Here is a 19,499-nt window from a genome sequence, read left to right as displayed (position 1 = left end):
TATCTACATCATCTTGTTTGGAGCAGACCCAGAAATTTAATTAATAATACTTAGTGTCTCAATAAAGAGTACAGCTAACTTCTGTTTCTTTAGCTCCCGCCTTGGGCCTGTGGATTCATAATGGATACAAATTCAGACCCAAAGAACTGCCCCTTTCAGCTGTGCTCTCCAATACGTCCCCCAAAATATTACACATATAAGTTTGCAGAAGGCAAACTGTTTGAGGAAACTGGTCATGAAGACCCAATAACAAAGACTAGTCGTGTTTTACGTATGGAAGCCAAAAGCAAGGTAAGTCTTTGTGATCCTCACTGTCAGCCCTGCCATTTACTGAAAAGATTCTGTTTGTTAATTATTAATGCCCCAATGGGATTACATTATCACAGTTTAGTAAAGTGGATCTCACATTCCACTGCAAGACTCAAATCATTTTAGGAGGTAAATGGACTTTTCTTTAAACTTGAATATTCATGCAATTTTTTAAACATGGATTAGAAAATTTATAACCAGCATGAGTCCTAAGTCACTTCAGTCGTGTTGAACTCTTTGCAGCCCTATGGACTCTGGCCCACCAGGCTCCTCTGTCCATGGCATTCTCCAGGCAAGAATACTGGAGTGGGTTGCCATGCCCTCCTCCAGGAGATCTTCCCTCCTCCAGGGATTGAACCCATGTCTCTTACATCTCCTGCATTGACAGGTGGTTCTTTACCACTAGCGCCACCTGGAAAGCCCTTTAACCAGTTTAGCAAGCCCTTGATATTGTGTATTGTGTATATTTAAATATTAAAAGTTGATTTAAAGAAAAAAATAGTTTGTGTGTCATTATGGCAATAATTTTGAAGGTAATAAGCAATTAGAGTGAAGCAAACTAAGCTAGTCCCTGCCCTTGTGGATATTAAATCTAGTGGGGAAGATGCGAGATTTTGAAGAAGTAATTACTAATGTACTGATTGCTGCAAAGGAAGATGTACTGAGGACAGTGGAAACATATGGTAAAAGGAACTTACCTCATCTGCAGAAATGGGGAAAGCTTCTCTGAGGAAGTATTGTCTCTAGAATGATCAAGAGTTAAGCTAGGGGGCTTCCCTGGTGGCTCAGTGGTAAAGAATGCAGCAGTCAATGCATGAGACACAGGTTCGATCCCTGGTCCAGGAATATCCCACATGCCACAGAGCAACTAAGCTCATGTGCCACAACTGTTGAGCCTGTGCTCCACACCAAGAGAAGCCACCATAATGAGAAGCCTGCATATTGCAACCAGAGTAGCCCCCGCTCCCTGCAACTAGAGAAAAGCCCACACAGCAGTGAAGACCCAGCACAGCCAAAAATAAGTAAATAAAATTATTTTTTAAAAAGGATTAAGCTACAGAGACTTGCCTGGTGGTCCAGTGGTTGAGATTCCACCTTCCAATGCACGGGACTTGGGTTTGATCTCTGGTCAGGAATTGACATGCAGTGGGGCAACCAAGCCCGCATGCTACAGGGAAGACCAGCGCAACCAAAAAAAAAAAAAAAAAAAAAAACAGTCAAGCTAGAAAGGGGGAAGGATTACTTTACAGAAATTCACCTATATCTTTTTATAACAGTGAATCTTACTGAGGAGTAAAAATTCATTTACACTGTTGTAACAAGTTGAGTATAATAATGAGGGGAAGAGTTCTTCCTTATTTGATAACACACTAGTGCCCCAAAGTGAAGTTTTCAAAATGAGAGTGAAAAAATATAGAGTGGCCTGGTTATATTATTTTCCTTATGTAAACTAGTGCTTTTTCCTTAGTTTCTGTAAGCAGGGTGACAACCAACATTTCTACCCTTTTTCTATGAGAGGAAGATCAGGTATAGTTCATATTATCTGTCCAGAGAACTACACTGAGGTATAGTTGTTTGACTTAAAAATAATTTAGATGTTAAAATATATAAAACCTGAACCACTTTGAAACATTTTAAAAATAAAGTTAAATAGGTCGGTGAAGAGGATGTGAGTGGGTGTTAGGTTAGAAGAGATTTCAGGTTTAATGACAGAGAATTCTGACAATTGAGTACCAAAAATTGAGTTGTTTAAACTTCTTTAGTTAACATATTTGTATATATTCAAAGATAGGAAATGCCCATATGTAACCTGAGGTATAGGAAGAATACTATGCTAATATATGTAACCTTGATAATTATTTTGGTTTGTCCTGAAAGAAAAAAAATAGTTAAACTGAATAGTGAAAAACTCATTATAAAGTTACTTAACTGTCATGAAAAGCTACATTTAATAAACTATTTTCAAGCCAGAGTCTTACTATCTTTTCTAGTTACTCTAATATTGTGTCAGCAGAGTAGCTGAAAATTAAGGACCCTGATGGGCTTTGAGAGACCATAACTCTTTTGTCTTAATTAAATGAAGTTGCTGCTCAACATCAATAAGCATCACATAAAATTGGGGATAAAACTGTTTCAAAAGACTTCTTTACCTGCATAATACGTCTTTATTTCCAGGATGGAAAATTAGTGCCAATGACCGTTTTCCATAAAACGGATTCTGAGGACTTGCAGAAGAAACCTCTCCTGGTACAAGTGTATGGAGCTTATGGAATGGATTTGAAAATGAATTTCAGGCCTGAAAGGCGGGTGTTGGTGGATGATGGCTGGATATTAGCATATTGTCATGTTCGGTGAGTCATGTTTTGTGTGGCATATGAGGGCTGGAGCATCATCACATGTCCAGAATAACAAGATGCTGGGGAGCGAACATTGATTTGCTCCTTTGTGCTCCTAAACCTGTGCTAGTGGAACCTGGTTCGCTAGCAGAACCCTGGGTCTGGGATTATTTAATCCCAGGAGCAAAAGGGTAACTTTTTAGGATTTTACACCAGATTTTTAGAATTTTTAGAATAGATAAACCAGTCTCTGTGCTTAGCTACATTATTGTTTCCATTTCATTCTCCTGAGTTTGGATTTTTCTAAAATAGCTTCTTAAGATGGACTCCCTTTTTTTCCACTCTAATTTCCATATTACTTTGCTGATTTCAAGACACAAAAGTATTTTGTTTCTGTTTGAATCCTTTACCACTTTCCCATCTCCACAATAAAATCCAAATCCTCCATATTAACATCCTAATGATGTGGCTTATCCTCATAGTGGCGTCTGTCAGCACTCCCCAAATACACCCTCCTCTCCAGCCATGTACATCCTACACATGCAGCCTTTGCTACATCATTTGAAATGACAGCCTCTGTGACTTTCCACATGCTGTGTCTCGATGCCTTCCCTTTCTTTTCGTTGTTCAGTTTCTCCATCGTGTCCGACTCTTTGTGACCCCATGGACTGCAGCACTCCAGGCTTCCCTGTCCTTCACTGTCTCCCAGAGTTTGCTCAGACTCATGTATTGAGTCGATGATGCCATCCCTTTCTTTGCCCTTCTGGGAACTCACATTCTTCCTTCAAGACTCAGCTTAGGTGTCATCTCCTTAAAGCACTCATGTTCCTGACTCACATATATAGACAGGTGGATAGTCTCTGCTCTGGTTCTGCTTCTGTTATAGCAGTGACTGTGTTGCTTGGTAGCTGTTTTTCCCCAAAAAATTATGACCTCCAAGACAGAGGATTTCTACTTGTTTATATTTTTAAGGCCTGCATTTAGCACAATGCCTGGTAAATAGCAAGCAGGCACTCAAAGCATATTTGTTGAATCAAGTTTTGATTGTCTACAACAGGGTTGGCAAACTTTCTCTGAAGAACTAAATAGTAAACATTTTAAGTTTTGCAGGCTACATATGGTCTCCACTGCATATTCCTGGTTGATATTTATTTTTTTCCCCAACCTTTAATTTAAAAATATAAAAATCCTTCTTAGCTCAAGGCCCATATAAAAGACAGGCCTCTGGGCAAATTTAGCCCAGAGGCTATAGTTTGCTGACCCTGACCTATATCATTAATATTTTTTCCCCACTAAAACTTTCTTGCCCTTTAATTTCAGGGGAGGTGGTGAGTTAGGCCTCCAGTGGCATGCTGATGGCCGGCTAACTAAAAAACTCAATGGCCTTGCTGACTTAGAAGCTTGCATTAAGACGCTTCATGACCAAGGCTTTTCTCAGCCAAGTCTAACAGCCCTGACTGCTTTCAGTGCTGGAGGGGTGCTTGTGGGAGCATTGTGTAATTCTAGTCCAGAACTGCTGAGAGCTGTGACTTTGGAGGTGAGTACTCTGTCTCTACTGTTTACCGAATAGGGAGGCGTGAAGTAATAAGATGCTCTAAGAAAAATTTCCTGTTCCAGTTTTACCATTGCATAGAAGTATAGCAGAGCTTTTAAATTTTAAACAGAGAATTGTAGCTATGGGAGAACTTCCTGACAGTATTCTTTATTGATTTTTAAGGATTTCCACTAAAGGATATTAGTGGCTATTCTCACTGATCATTTTATATCTGTAAGAGCATTTAGAGTTGGTGGAAAAGTGGCAAAGCATATATGACACCCAGATCTAGGAAGTCAAGCCGAGCACACTGACTCTGGAATGTATGAAATCCTTTGGCTCTGTTGGCATCAACATTTCAGTCCTGGATTTAGGGACTCTTTATTTTCAGATACTCCATTCTTATTAGTGGTCTTTAGGAGTAGTTTTTCTGTACTTCGGTTGAAATACTTTGACCTGTTCTGGAAAGGCTCTATAGTCTTTTGCTGGTGTCCAAAATTATGAAATTACAGCAGCTCATTCACTTCCACCATTCTCCTGCTTCCTGGTTAGTGTAGAGGCAGAGGACATTTTCCTGTTCCCTTCTAGGTTCTTCTGGGTGGTCTAAGAATTAAACTGACATAAGGCAGATTAACAGAAGAAAATGAAACAAAAGTTTAGTGACATGTATACATGGGAGAGACCCAGGAAAACTAAGTGACTCACCACAATGACCAGGGCATTCACCTTCTTCAGCTAAAGGTGAAAGAGGATGCTGGAGGTGCTGATTGGGACTTCAGGAGATAAAAGGCAATTCACGTGGAGATGGAGAAGTGAAAGTCTGGTAAACAAATGTTTGTTAACGGAGACAAGGGAACACAGAGTGGACTCTGGTCTCTAAGCGTTTCCCCAGCGCATGTCATCCATATTTATTATCTGGTGATATTCCTGTAATAGGCCCTCTGTCTAAATTCTTCAGGCAGTTATAGAAGAGCTCAAAGTTTCTTTCTGAGACTTTTTGGACCTTGATTAATTTCAGCTTAAAAGAATCTGGGGGTGGCAAATTTTGTTCTTCTGCAGTAGATAACTCTAGAAGATAATTAGGATAGAGAAAGTAAATTATTTTCAGGGTTTTTTATTTTAATTTTGAGGGTGTGGGGTATACTGTAGGCTTGTATGAAGTAAATAAGTGTTAAATAATCTTACCCTATAAATCTGTTTTTAATAGAAATATTAAGTATAGAAGGGAAGAAACTCCATGCAAAAAGATAATAATGGCAGAATTATAAAGAAAATGTGACTAACTTCTGACTTTGAGAAATTACTTTGACTTTAGAAGTCAGAAAGGAAATCATCAGAAATGTGTGCACAAGGATATTTACCCCACATTGCTTGCAACATTGAAGACCTGGAATTAACCTAAATATCCAACAGTTCATTCAGAATTGGGGGCATATTATGTCTGATTGGTAAAACTACATTATGTGGCTGCTGTCACTCTTGAGGCAAAGTTGGGACGGGCCCTATCGGGCATTTAGCATCTCTACAGTGAGAGGCAGCCGGTGTCATAAGGTTAGGGATACTCTAAATGCAAAACAGGAGCTAAGTCAAAGATATTAGGCAGACAAAAAGAATTGCATTTGCCCAATGTACTTGCTTAATGTTAATAGAAAACAAAGCTGAAAAACAGGTTATCAGAAGATTATAATGGCTTCATGAACAAAGCAGCTGCCATTTCTTTTAACACTGGTTATAAGCCAATGAGTGACTTTCTTTTTCAACTTGGATATTTTTCAGATTTTCTTCTTTAGTATTTATTACCTTTTTATAATGTAAAGTGTCCAGCTGAGTTTATTCATGTGTTCTGGGAGTTTTATTTTTAATTATGGTAAAATAACATAAAATTTATCATCGTAACCATTTTTAAGTGTGTACATTTCAGTAGTGTTAAGTACATTCACATTGTTGTACAGTTTCTATAACTAATCTTGCAAACCTGAAACTCTGTACCCATTAAGTAGCAACTCTCCAACTCCCTCTTCCCCTAGGCTCTGGTAACCACCATTCTAGTTTTCTTTGAATTTGACTACACTAAGGTACCTCCTGTATAAATGGAATCATACAATATAGGTCTCTTTACAAGTGGTTTATTTTTACTTAGATAATTTCCTTAAGGTCCATTGTGCTGTAGCAAGTGTCTGTCTTTTTAAGGTTGAATTTCATTGTATCATTGCATTTATATTTTGCTTATCCATCCATCAGTGGACCCTCGGGTTACTTCCAGTACTGCTGTGAACAGGGGTGTACTCGTCAAGACCCTGGTTTAATTTCCTTTGGATACACACCTAGGAATAGAATTGCTGGAGCATGTGGCAATTCTGGGTTTAATTTTTTGAGAAACAATATACTGTCTGCACCATTTTACATCCCCACTAACAATGCACAAGTGTTCCCATTTCTCCACGTCATTGCCAACACTTTTTTTTATAGAGCCTCATGGATATAAGGTGGCAGCACTTATTATATGAAAAAAGAAAACTAAAAGCAAAAATTGTGAAATTGGAAGATAAACCTTTTGTCATTCAAGGAGTCTGAATACCTTAAAAGCCAGTTACAGATCTCAGGCCCTGGTTACAGATGGGTAATTAATCTGGCTCCTGGGAATGTACATTGCTGCTTGAGCTCTGTTCTCTCATGTCAGCATGTATATTCATAAAGTATAGTATTTATCTGAAAGTCATTTTACCATTTTACTAATTGAAGTTTACATCTCTCAATTTTTTTTTTTAAGGCACCTTTCTTGGATGTTCTCAACACCATGATGGACACGACACTTCCTCTGACATTAGAAGAATTAGAAGAATGGGGGAATCCTTCATCTGATGAAAAACACAAGAACTACATAAAACGTTACTGTCCCTGTCAAAATATTAAACCTCAGGTAGTGAAAGGCAGTCGTAATACTATCCTGAAGTGACAGAGAAAATAATTAGAAGGATGTGTATCCGAGGTGAAGCAGGAATTTAGTAAGGCCTTAATATTGTGTCTCCTTATAGTACCCAGACACCTTCCAGCCCCTTCTCTGCTCATACTCCTTGTTAATTTCCGTTTAATAGCTCAGGAGACTAGATTCAGTAAAGTCAAGGTCTCACTAGTCAAGAAAAGGTTATTCCAGGTAACAGATAGTCTAGTATTGGGGTGCTATAAATCTCAAAAATATCAAATGAGGAAAAAAAAAAGTCGATCACTTAGGGGAAAAAAATAGAGATAATTGTTTTTCATAATCCATAAGGCAATTGGTTTTCATAATCCATAAGGAATGGGATCATAAGGAATTCTTTGTACATCTCTTTCCTTTCAGCATTATCCTTCAATTCACATCACAGCTTATGAAAATGACGAACGTGTACCTCTGAAAGGAATCATAAACTATACAGAGAAACTCAAGGAAGCCATCACAGAGCATGCTAAGGACAGCGGGGAAGGTAGGAAGCCAGCGGGGAGCAGGGACCGTTGCCGTCAGGGGGCTGCTCGGAGTGGCGCATCTCATGCTGCAGACCAAATCAGCCACCCAGAATCATAGGCAAATCACTGTTATCCTGTGTTGACTACCCAGCAGAAGCAAATGTAATGACTATAGCTGCCTTGCCTCTTTTTCAAAGGACAGCATTAAAAACGTAGGCAAGGCACAAAGAAAAAAGTAAACAAATGTATCAAACATAACTTGGAGGTATAGTATCATGCTATATCATACCATTCATTCACTTAACAAAATTAATTGAGCTATTATTCTTGGCACTCTTTAAAGTTTTTGCTCTGGAGCTTCTGTGCCCAAAATAGCAGCTCTAATTTTTTTCTAGATCTTTCAGTTGTATTAAAGAACTCTTACCTTTTTTTTCCTTGTCAAGACATGGGAACGTCTGGGCTCAGGGTGGAAAGAGCTCACATATAAGTTTTCACACAGCTGCCTTCTATTCAGTTCCACATCTCGCACCCATTGCTATAGCTGGTGTTTCCAAGTCACAGGGCTCTCAGATTCCATAGGACCCATTAGCTTCTTCCTAGGTCACAACCTTCTCCATGTGTCTTTCCATCCACCTTCCTCTGTCTGGGCCTCCTCCCAAATTTCCTGTTTCAGGAATTTGTTTTCTATTGCTCCCCACCCCAACCCACCCCCCACCTCTTCTTGTTAGTGGTGGTGGTGGTGGTTTATGCCTTTCTTCTTCACTGTTATGGAGAAGGAAGTGGCAACCCACTCCAATATTCTTGCCTAGAGAATCCCGTGGACAGAGGAGCCTGATGGACTGCCGTCTATGGGGTCGCACAGAGTCGGACATGACTAAAGTGACTTAGCAGCAGCAGCAGCTTCACTATTATTTTAATAGAATGCTTGAAAAGGAGAGGGAAAAGGAGAGCCAAAATCCTTCTAATTGTTTCATATGTTAACTCTTTCAGGCTATCAAGTCCCCAATATTATTTTAGATATTCAGCCTGGAGGCAACCATGTGATTGAAGATTCTCACAAAAAGGTATGTTGTCAATCCCCTCTACAGTGGTAAATCCCCAAGTAGTGATGTACTGTGGCTACACAGGGTTGCACAGGCTACTTCACCAGGTGTTGGGTCTGTGGCTTAGACTTGGAAGAGGAGAAATGCTGAGTGAGTAAAGAGGACAGAGCTCTGTCAGAGAAAGTAATGGAATCTGTTGATGGGAGCTTCCACCTCTGTGCCAAATAAAAAAATTCTCTTGCCATAAATTGCTAATTTCATAGTTACATGAAGATGAATAGACAAGGAGAGACTTGGAACACTGGAGTTTTACCACAAAGGCCTTCTAATTTTCTTTTTAATGTGTTTCTTTTAGATTACAGCCCAAATTAAATTCCTGTATGAGGAACTTGGACTTGACAGCACCAGTGTTTTTGATAACCTTAAGAAATATCTAAAATTCTGAAATGCTGCTTTCATTGGGAACTGGAAACACACTGAAGTCTTTCACAGTCATATTTCCAATTATGTTCACAAAAGTGAGTTATTTAAGTTAGTAAATAATTTTTTAAAAATTTTATTCTCCATCCAAATTTGGTTTTCATAAACAGCTCACTTGCTTATACCAGTGTCTCCACTGAGGCACATGCCCCTTAACCCAGGAAAGTAATTTTCAAACCATGCTGCATAGAAGCACATAGAGAAGGGAGGGAAGGGCTGCTGACAGCAGAAGTCTCCCCTTTCTCCTGTCAGAACAGCTTAGTTTTACTATGATTTTCTTTGAACAGTTTATACATCAAGGTCCTATTTCTGCAAGTGAAAAATTTTAGGCACTCTGGCAATTAAGTCATCCTCCAATTTCTATACCTGCATTTTATGGAAGAAGGTTAACGAACGTGCTTCCCATTAAAATTCATTATATCTTTCTAATCATCCATGCTTTCCATTAAAATTCATTAGATCTTTCTAATCATCTGGAGTCCTAGGTGCTCTGATCATCTTTTATTGATGTTATTTCAAAAAGTTACAAGTTCCTGCAAGTGATAATTTTCTTTTAAACATTTTATTATTCTTGAAAAACATTTAAGAACCTTCCCTAAAGCAGTTTCACTCAAGTTACAGAAATATATCAGAATTAATGACCATTCGGGACTTCCCTGGAAGTCCAGTGGTTAAGATTCCATGCTCCCAATGCAGGAGGCACAGGTTTGATCCCGGGCCAGAGAACTAAGATCCTACATGCCACATGGTGCAGCCAAAAAAAAAAGAATTAGTGACCACTCATAAAGTTTACCCAGAGCATGCTGCTATATGTGAAGTTACTGCAAACGGAGTGCCAGTGTCTCCATCTCTTTCGTAGAGGTGCCTAACACAAGCTGTACAGTATGTTTAATACCCTGGAATAGCATGCCCGGTTGGAAACAAAACATCTATCTTTGAAAGCTGTTTGACGATGAAGGAGATTCCTAGTGTTGTATTCAAGGATGAGTCCTTCTCCACTGGCCAGTGTAACAGCATGCGTGTCCACTTCACGACCACTGTAGGCAGAATTGCTACTTAACCTTATCCTCACTCTTGTAGGAATATTTGAAATCATTTCCTTTAGATTTAGCGCTGATGATTCTCCAAAATTCAGAACCATGAGGAAGACTCTGTTTATCCCATCCAGCTCTCTTGTATACATGATAGAATGGTTGACATTCCCCAAGTAGCAAAACCACCCCCTGCTGAGGAGCAGCTCATTGGCATGAAGCAGGCTTAATTCTTGATATAACTTCAGTGCTGATCTGGGCTGAGTCTTTTGGACCTATTAAAAAAAAAAAAAGAATATTAACATAAATGTTTGATTCTCAGAGTATCAAGAATTATTTCCCAAAAAAACTTGCTTCAATTTTGTCCCTTAAAATAACTACTAAATTGGGGTAGCAAAGAGTCAGACAGGACTAAGAGACTGAACCGAATAGTTCATTTAGCTGCTAATAGCAACTCCAGGTCCAGGGTTTCACCTTGCTGGGAGTCCTTGCAGAGTGCACCGTTTTTCTGCTACATTTTGGCCACAGCTGATTTGGACATCAAATTTGACTCCACTAAATGTCCATATCTAATTTAATGGATATTTAACTTGCCTAAATAAATCCCTTTATGCTACATTTAACTGGCAGAAAAGCAGCCATCCTGGCCATGGACTCCAAGGACTTCTGTTGAATTGGGGTTTCTCTGTTCTCTTTTGTAGAATAATGTGTAGGTTGGTGTAACTTCAGAAGATGCTAGTTATGAACAGAAAATTGCAAAAAAAAGGATGCAGAGCAAAATGCTGTCTAAAGTGAAAGAGATTGCACTACTTTTTTTTTTACCCATACAAGTAATATATGTCCATTAAGATTGAAGTAAATTTTATAGCTATATAAAACAGACATAATTTAATGTTGTATTTTTCTTGCTTTTTTTAACATTTCAAACATCTTCTGTTATTAAATGTCATTTTAATGGCAGAATAATAATCCAGTTGAATGGTTATACCATACTTAACCATTCCCTTTCATTTTGACATTTGAGTTTCTAATATGCTTCCCCCATATTTGCATTATTTATTTATGACACAAATATCAGAAAGACAATTACTGTGTCAAGGAGTATGTATACTTGATACATAATGCCAGATTTGTCTTCATATAAGCTATTACCAAGTCAGTGATCATTCATTCATTCTAGTCTTGCCAGCCATGACTTCAGCAGTAGTGATGGCTCTTTGGGGCAGGTGTCTAATGTGTGGTATTATTTAATAAATTTCTGAAAAAAAAGCCTATTCTGTGTTTATCAGGTACAGAGAGGTATTTATGGTACATGTGTATGGTATATGTATATGACTTGTCAACTTACTGTTAACATTTTGTATAGCCTCAGATAATGCATGAAAAAGCATAGTTCAGCCACTTATAAAAAGTGCCCAGTAAGTGTTGTTACTTTGGTCTACTTGACTTACCACTTTCTAGAGGTATGTTCAAGTGTCTCTCTGTAATTGCGATTTCTTAGTTTCTCTTTGCAATTCTCAGAGTACTTGTTTTATATATTTTGAAGCTACTAGATGCATAGATTCATGATTTATAGTGGGATGTTCTTTTATCAATTCTTCAAAACTGCCTTTGTCTCATAATGCTTTTCATATTGAATTCTGTTTTGTCTGCTATTAAATATTTCCCCACCTGCTTTTTGTAACTTTATTTTTTAAAATAGACAATGCATGCATACAATGTAAAATTCATCTATCAGAATAATACACAAATAAAATGGTTTTCTTCAACCTCTTCCCTTAGCTTTCCATTTTCTCTCCCAGAGATACACTCTTACTGTGTATATATTCTTCCATTTTATGTATCATAGGAAATGCTACATTCTGTACCCATGCAAACATAGGTAAACATACTTTTTCCTTCTTTACACAAATAGTGGCATGTTACCGTTCTGTAGCCTTTTTTTTATATTATTATTTAGTCGGTCAGAGGTCGTCTCATATCAATCCACTCTGAATATGATTTTAATATGCATTAAAAACTGCATACTTGTCTCTTGTATCGTCGTGAAGTCGCTCAGTCGTGTCCGACTCTTTGTGACCTATAGCCCACCAAGCTCCTCCATGCACCAGGGAAGTCTGTCTCTTGTATAGATTAACTGTAATTGATTCAACTGGTTTTCTATTGATAAAATATATAAATCATTTACAGAGTATTCTGGAAGAGATATCTAGGAATGAAATTACTAAATTAAAAGCTATATGCATTTTTTTGTTTTGAAAGTGATAGTCAGCTGCAATCTTTCTGGGCCCTTTTGTTTTAGCTATGTCTCTTATGTCAGATTTTGTCTTTGTTTTCTAATCCAAGAGTTTTTATCTTTTAATAGGTGAATTTAAGCCATTTATATCTGTGATTACCATATGTTTAGACATAATCCTGTAACCTTATTTCATCTTTTATTTTAATTGCACTATTGTTTTATCTTCTTTCTTTTAGCTTTTTATTGGATCGCTTGGCTTTCTTTATGTACTTTATTTCCTTCTAATATCCTTTGAAAATTATCATTTATGTCTGTTCTTCTAATGGTTACCCTTAGAACTGTAATGACCATTTAAAAACATTTTTCTTAACACAGCAGTGCTGCTCAGTATCACTTCCTGCAGTGCTGAAAGCTCTGTATCTGTGCTGTGCCATGTGGCAGCCACTAGCTACTGAGCGCTTGAAAGGTTGCCCGTGTGGCACAGGAACTGAACTTTTAATTCTGTTTAATTTTAGTTATCACAGTGATTGGTGGTTACTCGACAGCTCAGCTCTAGAGTGCGTTACTCTGTCTCCATCCTTCTAAAGTGCATTGGCTCCCACGCATGTGTGCTCACTTACTCACGCTCACACGCAGCCCTGCCCTGCCACTACTTCCCATATAGAAACAGATCACTAGCCTTTTTACTCCAGGATACCTTATTTTACATTATATATCAAAAATTATTCATCCTTAAATTTTGCTGATTCCTTTCCTCACTATATTTTATACATCATATCTTCCTTTTAGACTCCCTTTAGGTTTTGTTGGAGTCCCCAATTTCTCTTTCAGGAACTGGCTATACATGGTAAAATTTCTGTCCTTGTTTTTCCATTTTTGCTCTTGAATGCCAGTTGAAATGGATATAGGATTCTTGGTTTAGAATCAAGTTTCCATTACAGCTGTGAAGGGAACGTTCTAATGTGTTTTAGTATCCGGTTGAGAAAGCTGATGCCAGTTCAATTTTTAGTCCTTTTCTCAGGCAATCTGTTTTCAAGTTTGATTTCTTTCTATGTATTTTTACGGTTTTCTCTTTATTCCTCTCTGTTCTTTTCTAGAACTCACTTTTTGGTATATGTTGGAATTCCTAGATTTATTCTCCACATATCAAAAATGTCCTCTCTATACTGTTAACTTCTTTGCCTTTTTTTTTTTTTTTTCATTTCCCTTGGAATATCAATATCTTTGTAACTAGCTCTAACAACTCTTTTATGACTAAGGATGTTAATCATTTACAAATAAATACTATCTTTTATTGCCATCCATTTGCCATCATTTCATTTATGGTGTTTTATATTTTGGTTGTGTATTAAAATAGTCATGTTGTGTTTAAAAAAAAACTTCTTTGCCTTTCTATAGTACACCCTGGGAAAAAATCTTGCGTCAGTTTTCCAGCACAGTAATTAGAATCTCTATTTTATTGTTTATTTTGACAATATTTTTACATTTCTAAGATATCAAATCACTTCTTTAAGAGAGTTAAGGGACTACACAAAATAACCTACCAGGGAAGGGGCAATTTTATTAGTAATGAAGTCTTATGTCGTTATTTTCTCTGCTTTCTTCAGTGTTTTCTTAGTGCTTCTCACAGTCTTAATTGTTCTCAAATGTAGTGTGATTTTTGGTGATTCATTGACTTTTGTATTTGATACTTCATGTTTGCCTGTCTTCAGTTGCCTGTCTCTGGTAACTGCAATGTGGAGAAGGCGATGGCACCCCACTCCAGTATTCTTGCCTGGAAAATCCCGTGGACGGAGGAGCCTGGTAGGCTGCAGTCCATGGGGTCACTAAGAGTCGGACACGACTGAGCGACTTCACTTTCACTTTTCACTTTCATGCATTGGAGAAGGAAATGGCAACCCACTCCAGTGTTCTTGCCTGGAGAATCCCAGGGACGGGGGAGCCTGGTGGGCTGCCGTCCATGGGGTCGCACAGAGTCGGACACGACTGAAGCGACTTAGCAGCAGCAGCAGTAACTGCAAAAAACCACGTTGGAGGTAGGTCTGGTTTGTCTTTGGGGGTGTGGGGGTTCTTTTCCTGCTTAAAAGTAATCAAACCTAGGGTCCTGCCCTCCTTTTAAGGCCTCTGTGAATTGAGGAGTAAAAGCGCTTATTTCTGAGATCACTCCTCAGTGAATCCTCCCAGGGACATCACTTGAACTGGCTTTTCTTCTGCTGCTTTTCTTTCTTCTGTGTTTGTAGAAGTTTAACGCTATCTCAGGCTTTGCTCTACTCATTCAGCGAAAGTCTGATGACCAATCAGGCCCTGGGTTTTTCTCCTCAGGCAGGTTCTTGGGCAGCCAGTTACGGAGGTGCAGGAACATTCCTGCAGTGCTCTCACCTGTACCTGTCAGTGCTGTTTGCTCCTGAGTAATATTTTGACTGGTTTCTGTGCTCTTGTTTCTCTGTAATCTTACTTTTACTTTCTATCTTCTATAAATTAAATTCTCACCTTATTCTAGGGCTCTTATGGAGGTGTTTCATTAAAATGGCATTCCCTGAGACTTCTGGTCACCTTGATTATGATATAGCATCACCCCAAGCATGACTCATGATCATTTTAAAGACTTGACTAATCTGACCATTAATGTAATTTGCATTTACGTTTTCCCATCTGTGCTGGTGTACATTTTTACGTAAGATTTCTTACATATCAGAATCAAATTGGCCTATGGGAGTATTCTGGACATTTGGACATAGTGAAAATCAGTAAGTATACTTAATCCAAAACACAAATGTTAAAATACAGATTTTGTGTCTCACGGACCTACCTACAAAGTTATCCCTGCGGTGCTTGGAGCCGTAAGTTGTGGGAACAGGAGGGTTTACTTGAAGTTCTATGTCAGAATAATCTGGGGAGTGTTTTCAAAATACTTAGTAGATGCTATAAAACTTGTATCCTCACATGATGCCAATAATTTCTCTTCCACTGAAGTAGTTTAGAGTGTGTTTTCCCATAAAAACACCTGAATCTATTTCACATTTTTCTGATCTGAGGAAATGTGTTTGGCTCTTTGCTGGAATTAATGCATTCCTGTTTAAGAAATTTGTTTGCTGAACTTGGCAGATTCAATCACCATGAGAACAGAAAACAGTAAAGGCAAAAGCTGGAGGGTACGCTTTTCCAGAGCAGCTACTTCTAGGGATAATTCACGTCTTTAGTTTCTGTAGGTAAACAGCCTTCCTCTCAAGAATCTTACCCTAGATTGATTGATCTACTTTCCTTCCTTCCTTTGGAGAGACAGGAAAGGAGAAAGGATAGCTGGCTTGCTTAAAGACCTCCATAAAATGTCCTTAATATTTCATACCTCAGAATCATTCCAAGGATGCGTTGTATACTATTCTGATAATGCTTGTGCACCACTTCATATTTTCACAAAAACATGACTTGCAAACTCCTTAAAAATGAAAACTACAAAAGAAGCCTATGTGATTGATTTAAAGTACACCAGTTAAGGTTTTGGACAACTCAAGGTGAGTGTATGTTGTCAGCAACAGAAACTCATTTCCTGTTTCTGGAGTCAGCATAAAATTTTCATGGATACTTACATCAACATTCACAGTATGGTAGTCTGAACTGGTGGGTAACCAGGTATGATTGCCTTCAGAAAAACCAGCATTTGAGCTGTTGTCCCACTGCATTGGTGACTTTGAGAAAAGAGTACCCTATATCAAGACCATAAAGAAAAAAACAGTTATCTGGTTATTAAAAGGAATGTAATTTGGCCATGATTTATTAGTAATAAGTATTTAGTTCCCTAATTTCTCAGCTAGTACTCAAATTCATTAGCATTCATAAGGAAAAGGCTTTAACAGTCAGTACTTAAAACCAGCTTTACACTTTATTGGAAAACAGTTAAGGACATCTTGAGTGTGAATAACCTACTAACTGAACATCAGTACATGCTTGGAATCTTTGCTGGTTTTCCCTAAAATTGAATAATGTCGGATTTCAAAACGTGCCATTTGCAGACTCATTCTGCTGTGATACAGCAATGATGGCCTCCAGTATACAGCCGTGTACAAGTAGGCCTAGATTATATCCTTTTAACCTGGTCGTTGCATGAGCACACACAAATTTAGGGGCTTAAATAGAAAAGGTTTCATTTTGACCAAATATTAGGGAAATTGGATCTCACAATTTAAAGCTAACCATACAAATTACAGGTTCAAGATCATTTATCTGCTTAGCAACATAATTGTGAAATCCATAGCCTCAAACAAAAAGAAAATTTAAACTACTCAGGCCTAAGGTTGTACATAACGTTTGTTAACATAAAAGGAAGACTCTTTGTGCTATGGCCAAGCCAGATCTAGCAATACAGACAAGCACTATAATTGGTGTTCTTAACTCCATGTTTCAGGTAGAAGGCAATGAATAATATTCCAAACTCAAAACAGGGCTTCTTAAATCTTAGTTCGCCTGAGAATTGGCTAGAAAATATCTTCGAAATGCAGATGCTGGGCTCTACGGGAAAAACTCACTTGTGTGGCTCAGGGAGCTTTCTGACAAGCTCTCCAATCAAGAAAGCTGAAAAATTATCACTGCCTAACAGTAAGAAACAAAAGCTAAGTAATCATGATTTTGGTGGCAGAAGAGTAAATTCTTTGATCTGGCAAAAAAATGAGGTATGGTGCATGGTTAAGTTATATTAACTTACAGCATCATAGGTTTCATTGAGATTTGCAGCTAAAATGTTTCTCATTCCTATTTCTTCCCCATAGTAAGTTATGGGAGTTCCAGGCAGTGTGAAAACAAGCATGTTCATGATGTTGACATATTTCTCTCCCAGACGAGAAGTCAGCCGGACACTGTCTGGTCCACCAGTCTGAAAGGCAGATACTTTTTTTTTTTAAGTGCTCTATATAGAGTTATCTGGAAGATATACCGTTTCACAAAAAGTTCACCAGGCAGAAAAACATGGTTAACCATGGGTACCTTGTATCAGCACACATGAATTTGAGCCCTAACCCTGCTCCTTGGCTGTAAAATTGTGATCAACAAGATGATGGTAACCCTTTACTTCACGATGAAACTGCCAATAAGACGTAATTTATTACGTACCTATTAATATTTTCACACATTTGGATAAGAGAATACTAACAGGAAAGGAAATATGTTTCCCCCTGAGGAGGAACAGGTGGAGGGACAGGGGTGAGAGGGGGAGGGACAGGGGTGAGAGGGGGAGGGAGAGGGGTGAGACGGGGAGGGACGGGGTGGATCGGGGAGGGACAGGGGTGAGATGGGGAGGGACGGGGTGGATCGGGGAGGGACAGGGGTGAGATGGGGAGGGACGGGGTGGATCGGGGAGGGACAGGGGTGGGACAGAGGTGGGGGGGAAGAACAGGGGTGAGAGGGGGAGGGATGGGGTGAGACAGGGAGGGACGGGGGTGAGAAGAAGCCTTCTGATGTGTCCCTGTATATGTGTGAGATTTTTGAACTTTTCAAAAGAAATTTAAAAAGTTAAATCAACTTCTATTTTTAAAATATAAGAAAAATTTTACGGGGTTTTCAATTTAATATATTTCTTTGTTGGTGGTTTAGTCACTAAGTCGTATCTGACTCTTGCGACAATGACTGTAGCCCACGAGGATGCTCTGTTCATGGGATTTCCCAGGCAAGAATACTGAAGTGCGTTGCCATTTCCTTCTCCAAGGGGATCTTCTGGACCCAGGGACTGAACCCGGGTCTCCTGCCTTGCAGGGGGACTCTACCAACTGAGCCCCCAGGGAAGGCCCATTTCTTTGTTAAATGTTCTAATTACATGTTTTAACAAATCTTTGCATAAACCACAACTCAAATCTCGTGCGTAAGCCAAGCATGGCACTTGCTGTCTACAAGTACTTTCACACCTGCGTTATATTTTATTTAGTCCTTCACTGCAGTCCTGTTGGGTACTGTTATCTCCATTTCCCAAATGATGACACAGGCTCTGAGAAACTGCGTCATTTATTCAGGTCAGGGTTATAGCACAAAACCAGCCTTTGAACTTGAGTCTAAAAATAGGAACTTAGTCATTATAATTCAGCAAAAAAAGGAAGTTTGCCTTTTTTTTTTTTTTTCTTTAGATCTACTAAAACTCTCTTTACAATTACCTTTCTATAGACCATTGTAAAGTATTTTTCTTTTTTTATGGCCAGAAAATTAGGTTACTAATTTTAGGGGTACTCTTTCTGCCCGCTTCTGATGTCTATGTCAGAAGCTTTCTCTATCTCCTTTATATTTTAATAAAACTTTATTACACAAAAGCTCTGAGCGGTCAAGCCTCGTCTCTGGCCCCGGATTGAATTGTTCTCTAGAGGCCGAGAATCCCAGTGTCTTTACGTGGTTCAACAACAACCTTTCATCTTGGGGGCTTATCCAGGATTCTTCAGGACAAGATGGGAGCTAAGAATTCCAGCCTCACTCTTTTGCACACCTGGTCTTCCTGTGTGATACTGCATGGCCACAGTATCCATTGGAGGATGGCGAACGGTGGCCGGTTGGATGGTCTCTTAAGTGTAATACTGTTTTACAATTAGACTGGTTCTGCTCAGACGGTAAAGCGTCTGCCTACAATGCGGGAGACCCAGGTTCAATCCCTGGCTCAGGAAGATCCCCTGGAGAAGGAAAGGGCAACCCACTCCCGTACTCTTGCCTGGAAAATCCCATGGACTGAGGAGCCTGGTAGGCTACAGTCCATGGGGTTGCGAAGAGTCGGACATGACTGAGCGACTTCACTTCACTTCACTTCGCCACTGTTCATTATTTTCATTATCGCAAAAGCATCTGACAAGGAACCCTGTGATTTCTCAAGTCTTCTGGACCTAGAGCACTTTGCCTTTTTCAGAACTGAAATCAAGATCAGCAATGTGCAGAGATTAGGGCCTCTCACAGGCCAGTGATATCTGAGACTTTCAGCATATGAAAAAACCAAGTGCTAAAACTCCGTTACAAAATGTGTATAGAGAGGCACTTCTGGAATGGTAGAGTAAGGACCACCAAAATCTCTAACGTGAAAGCAAGGAGAATGGTGGCAAAAAAAAAAAAAAAAAATCTACTTTT

The 19,499-nt window shown here is 38.9% G+C and overlaps 2 protein-coding genes across 5 annotated transcripts in view; one reads left to right on the top strand and one right to left on the bottom strand.

Annotated features, from left to right (window-relative positions):
• Positions 1 to 11,946, top strand: part of PREPL (prolyl endopeptidase like) — a 37,439-nt gene extending 25,493 nt beyond the window's left edge. For all 4 annotated transcript variants that reach the window (XM_025260951.3, XM_006056813.4, XM_006056816.4 and 1 more), the window contains 7 exons: positions 94 to 291; positions 2,485 to 2,660; positions 3,966 to 4,182; positions 6,950 to 7,099; positions 7,520 to 7,643; positions 8,614 to 8,687; positions 9,022 to 11,946. In XM_025260951.3, the coding sequence (XP_025116736.2) occupies positions 94 to 291; positions 2,485 to 2,660; positions 3,966 to 4,182; positions 6,950 to 7,099; positions 7,520 to 7,643; positions 8,614 to 8,687; positions 9,022 to 9,111 (1,029 nt within the window). In that variant the 3' untranslated portion in view covers positions 9,112 to 11,946. The remainder of the gene's footprint in view (positions 1 to 93; positions 292 to 2,484; positions 2,661 to 3,965; positions 4,183 to 6,949; positions 7,100 to 7,519; positions 7,644 to 8,613; positions 8,688 to 9,021) is intronic.
• The window catches only part of SLC3A1 (solute carrier family 3 member 1), a 33,262-nt gene continuing 23,774 nt past the window's right edge, over positions 10,012 to 19,499 (bottom strand). The window contains exons 8-10 of the mRNA XM_006056812.4: positions 17,116 to 17,283; positions 16,004 to 16,120; positions 10,012 to 10,452 (exon numbers count right to left, since the gene is read on the bottom strand). Coding sequence (XP_006056874.3) covers positions 10,012 to 10,452; positions 16,004 to 16,120; positions 17,116 to 17,283 — 726 coding nt within the window. The remainder of the gene's footprint in view (positions 10,453 to 16,003; positions 16,121 to 17,115; positions 17,284 to 19,499) is intronic.

The sequence above is a fragment of the Bubalus bubalis genome, chromosome 12 (assembly GCF_019923935.1).
Source record: "Bubalus bubalis isolate 160015118507 breed Murrah chromosome 12, NDDB_SH_1, whole genome shotgun sequence".
NCBI classification, from domain to species: domain Eukaryota; kingdom Metazoa; phylum Chordata; class Mammalia; order Artiodactyla; family Bovidae; genus Bubalus; species Bubalus bubalis.
This window is presented reverse-complemented; position numbering and strand designations above follow the sequence as displayed.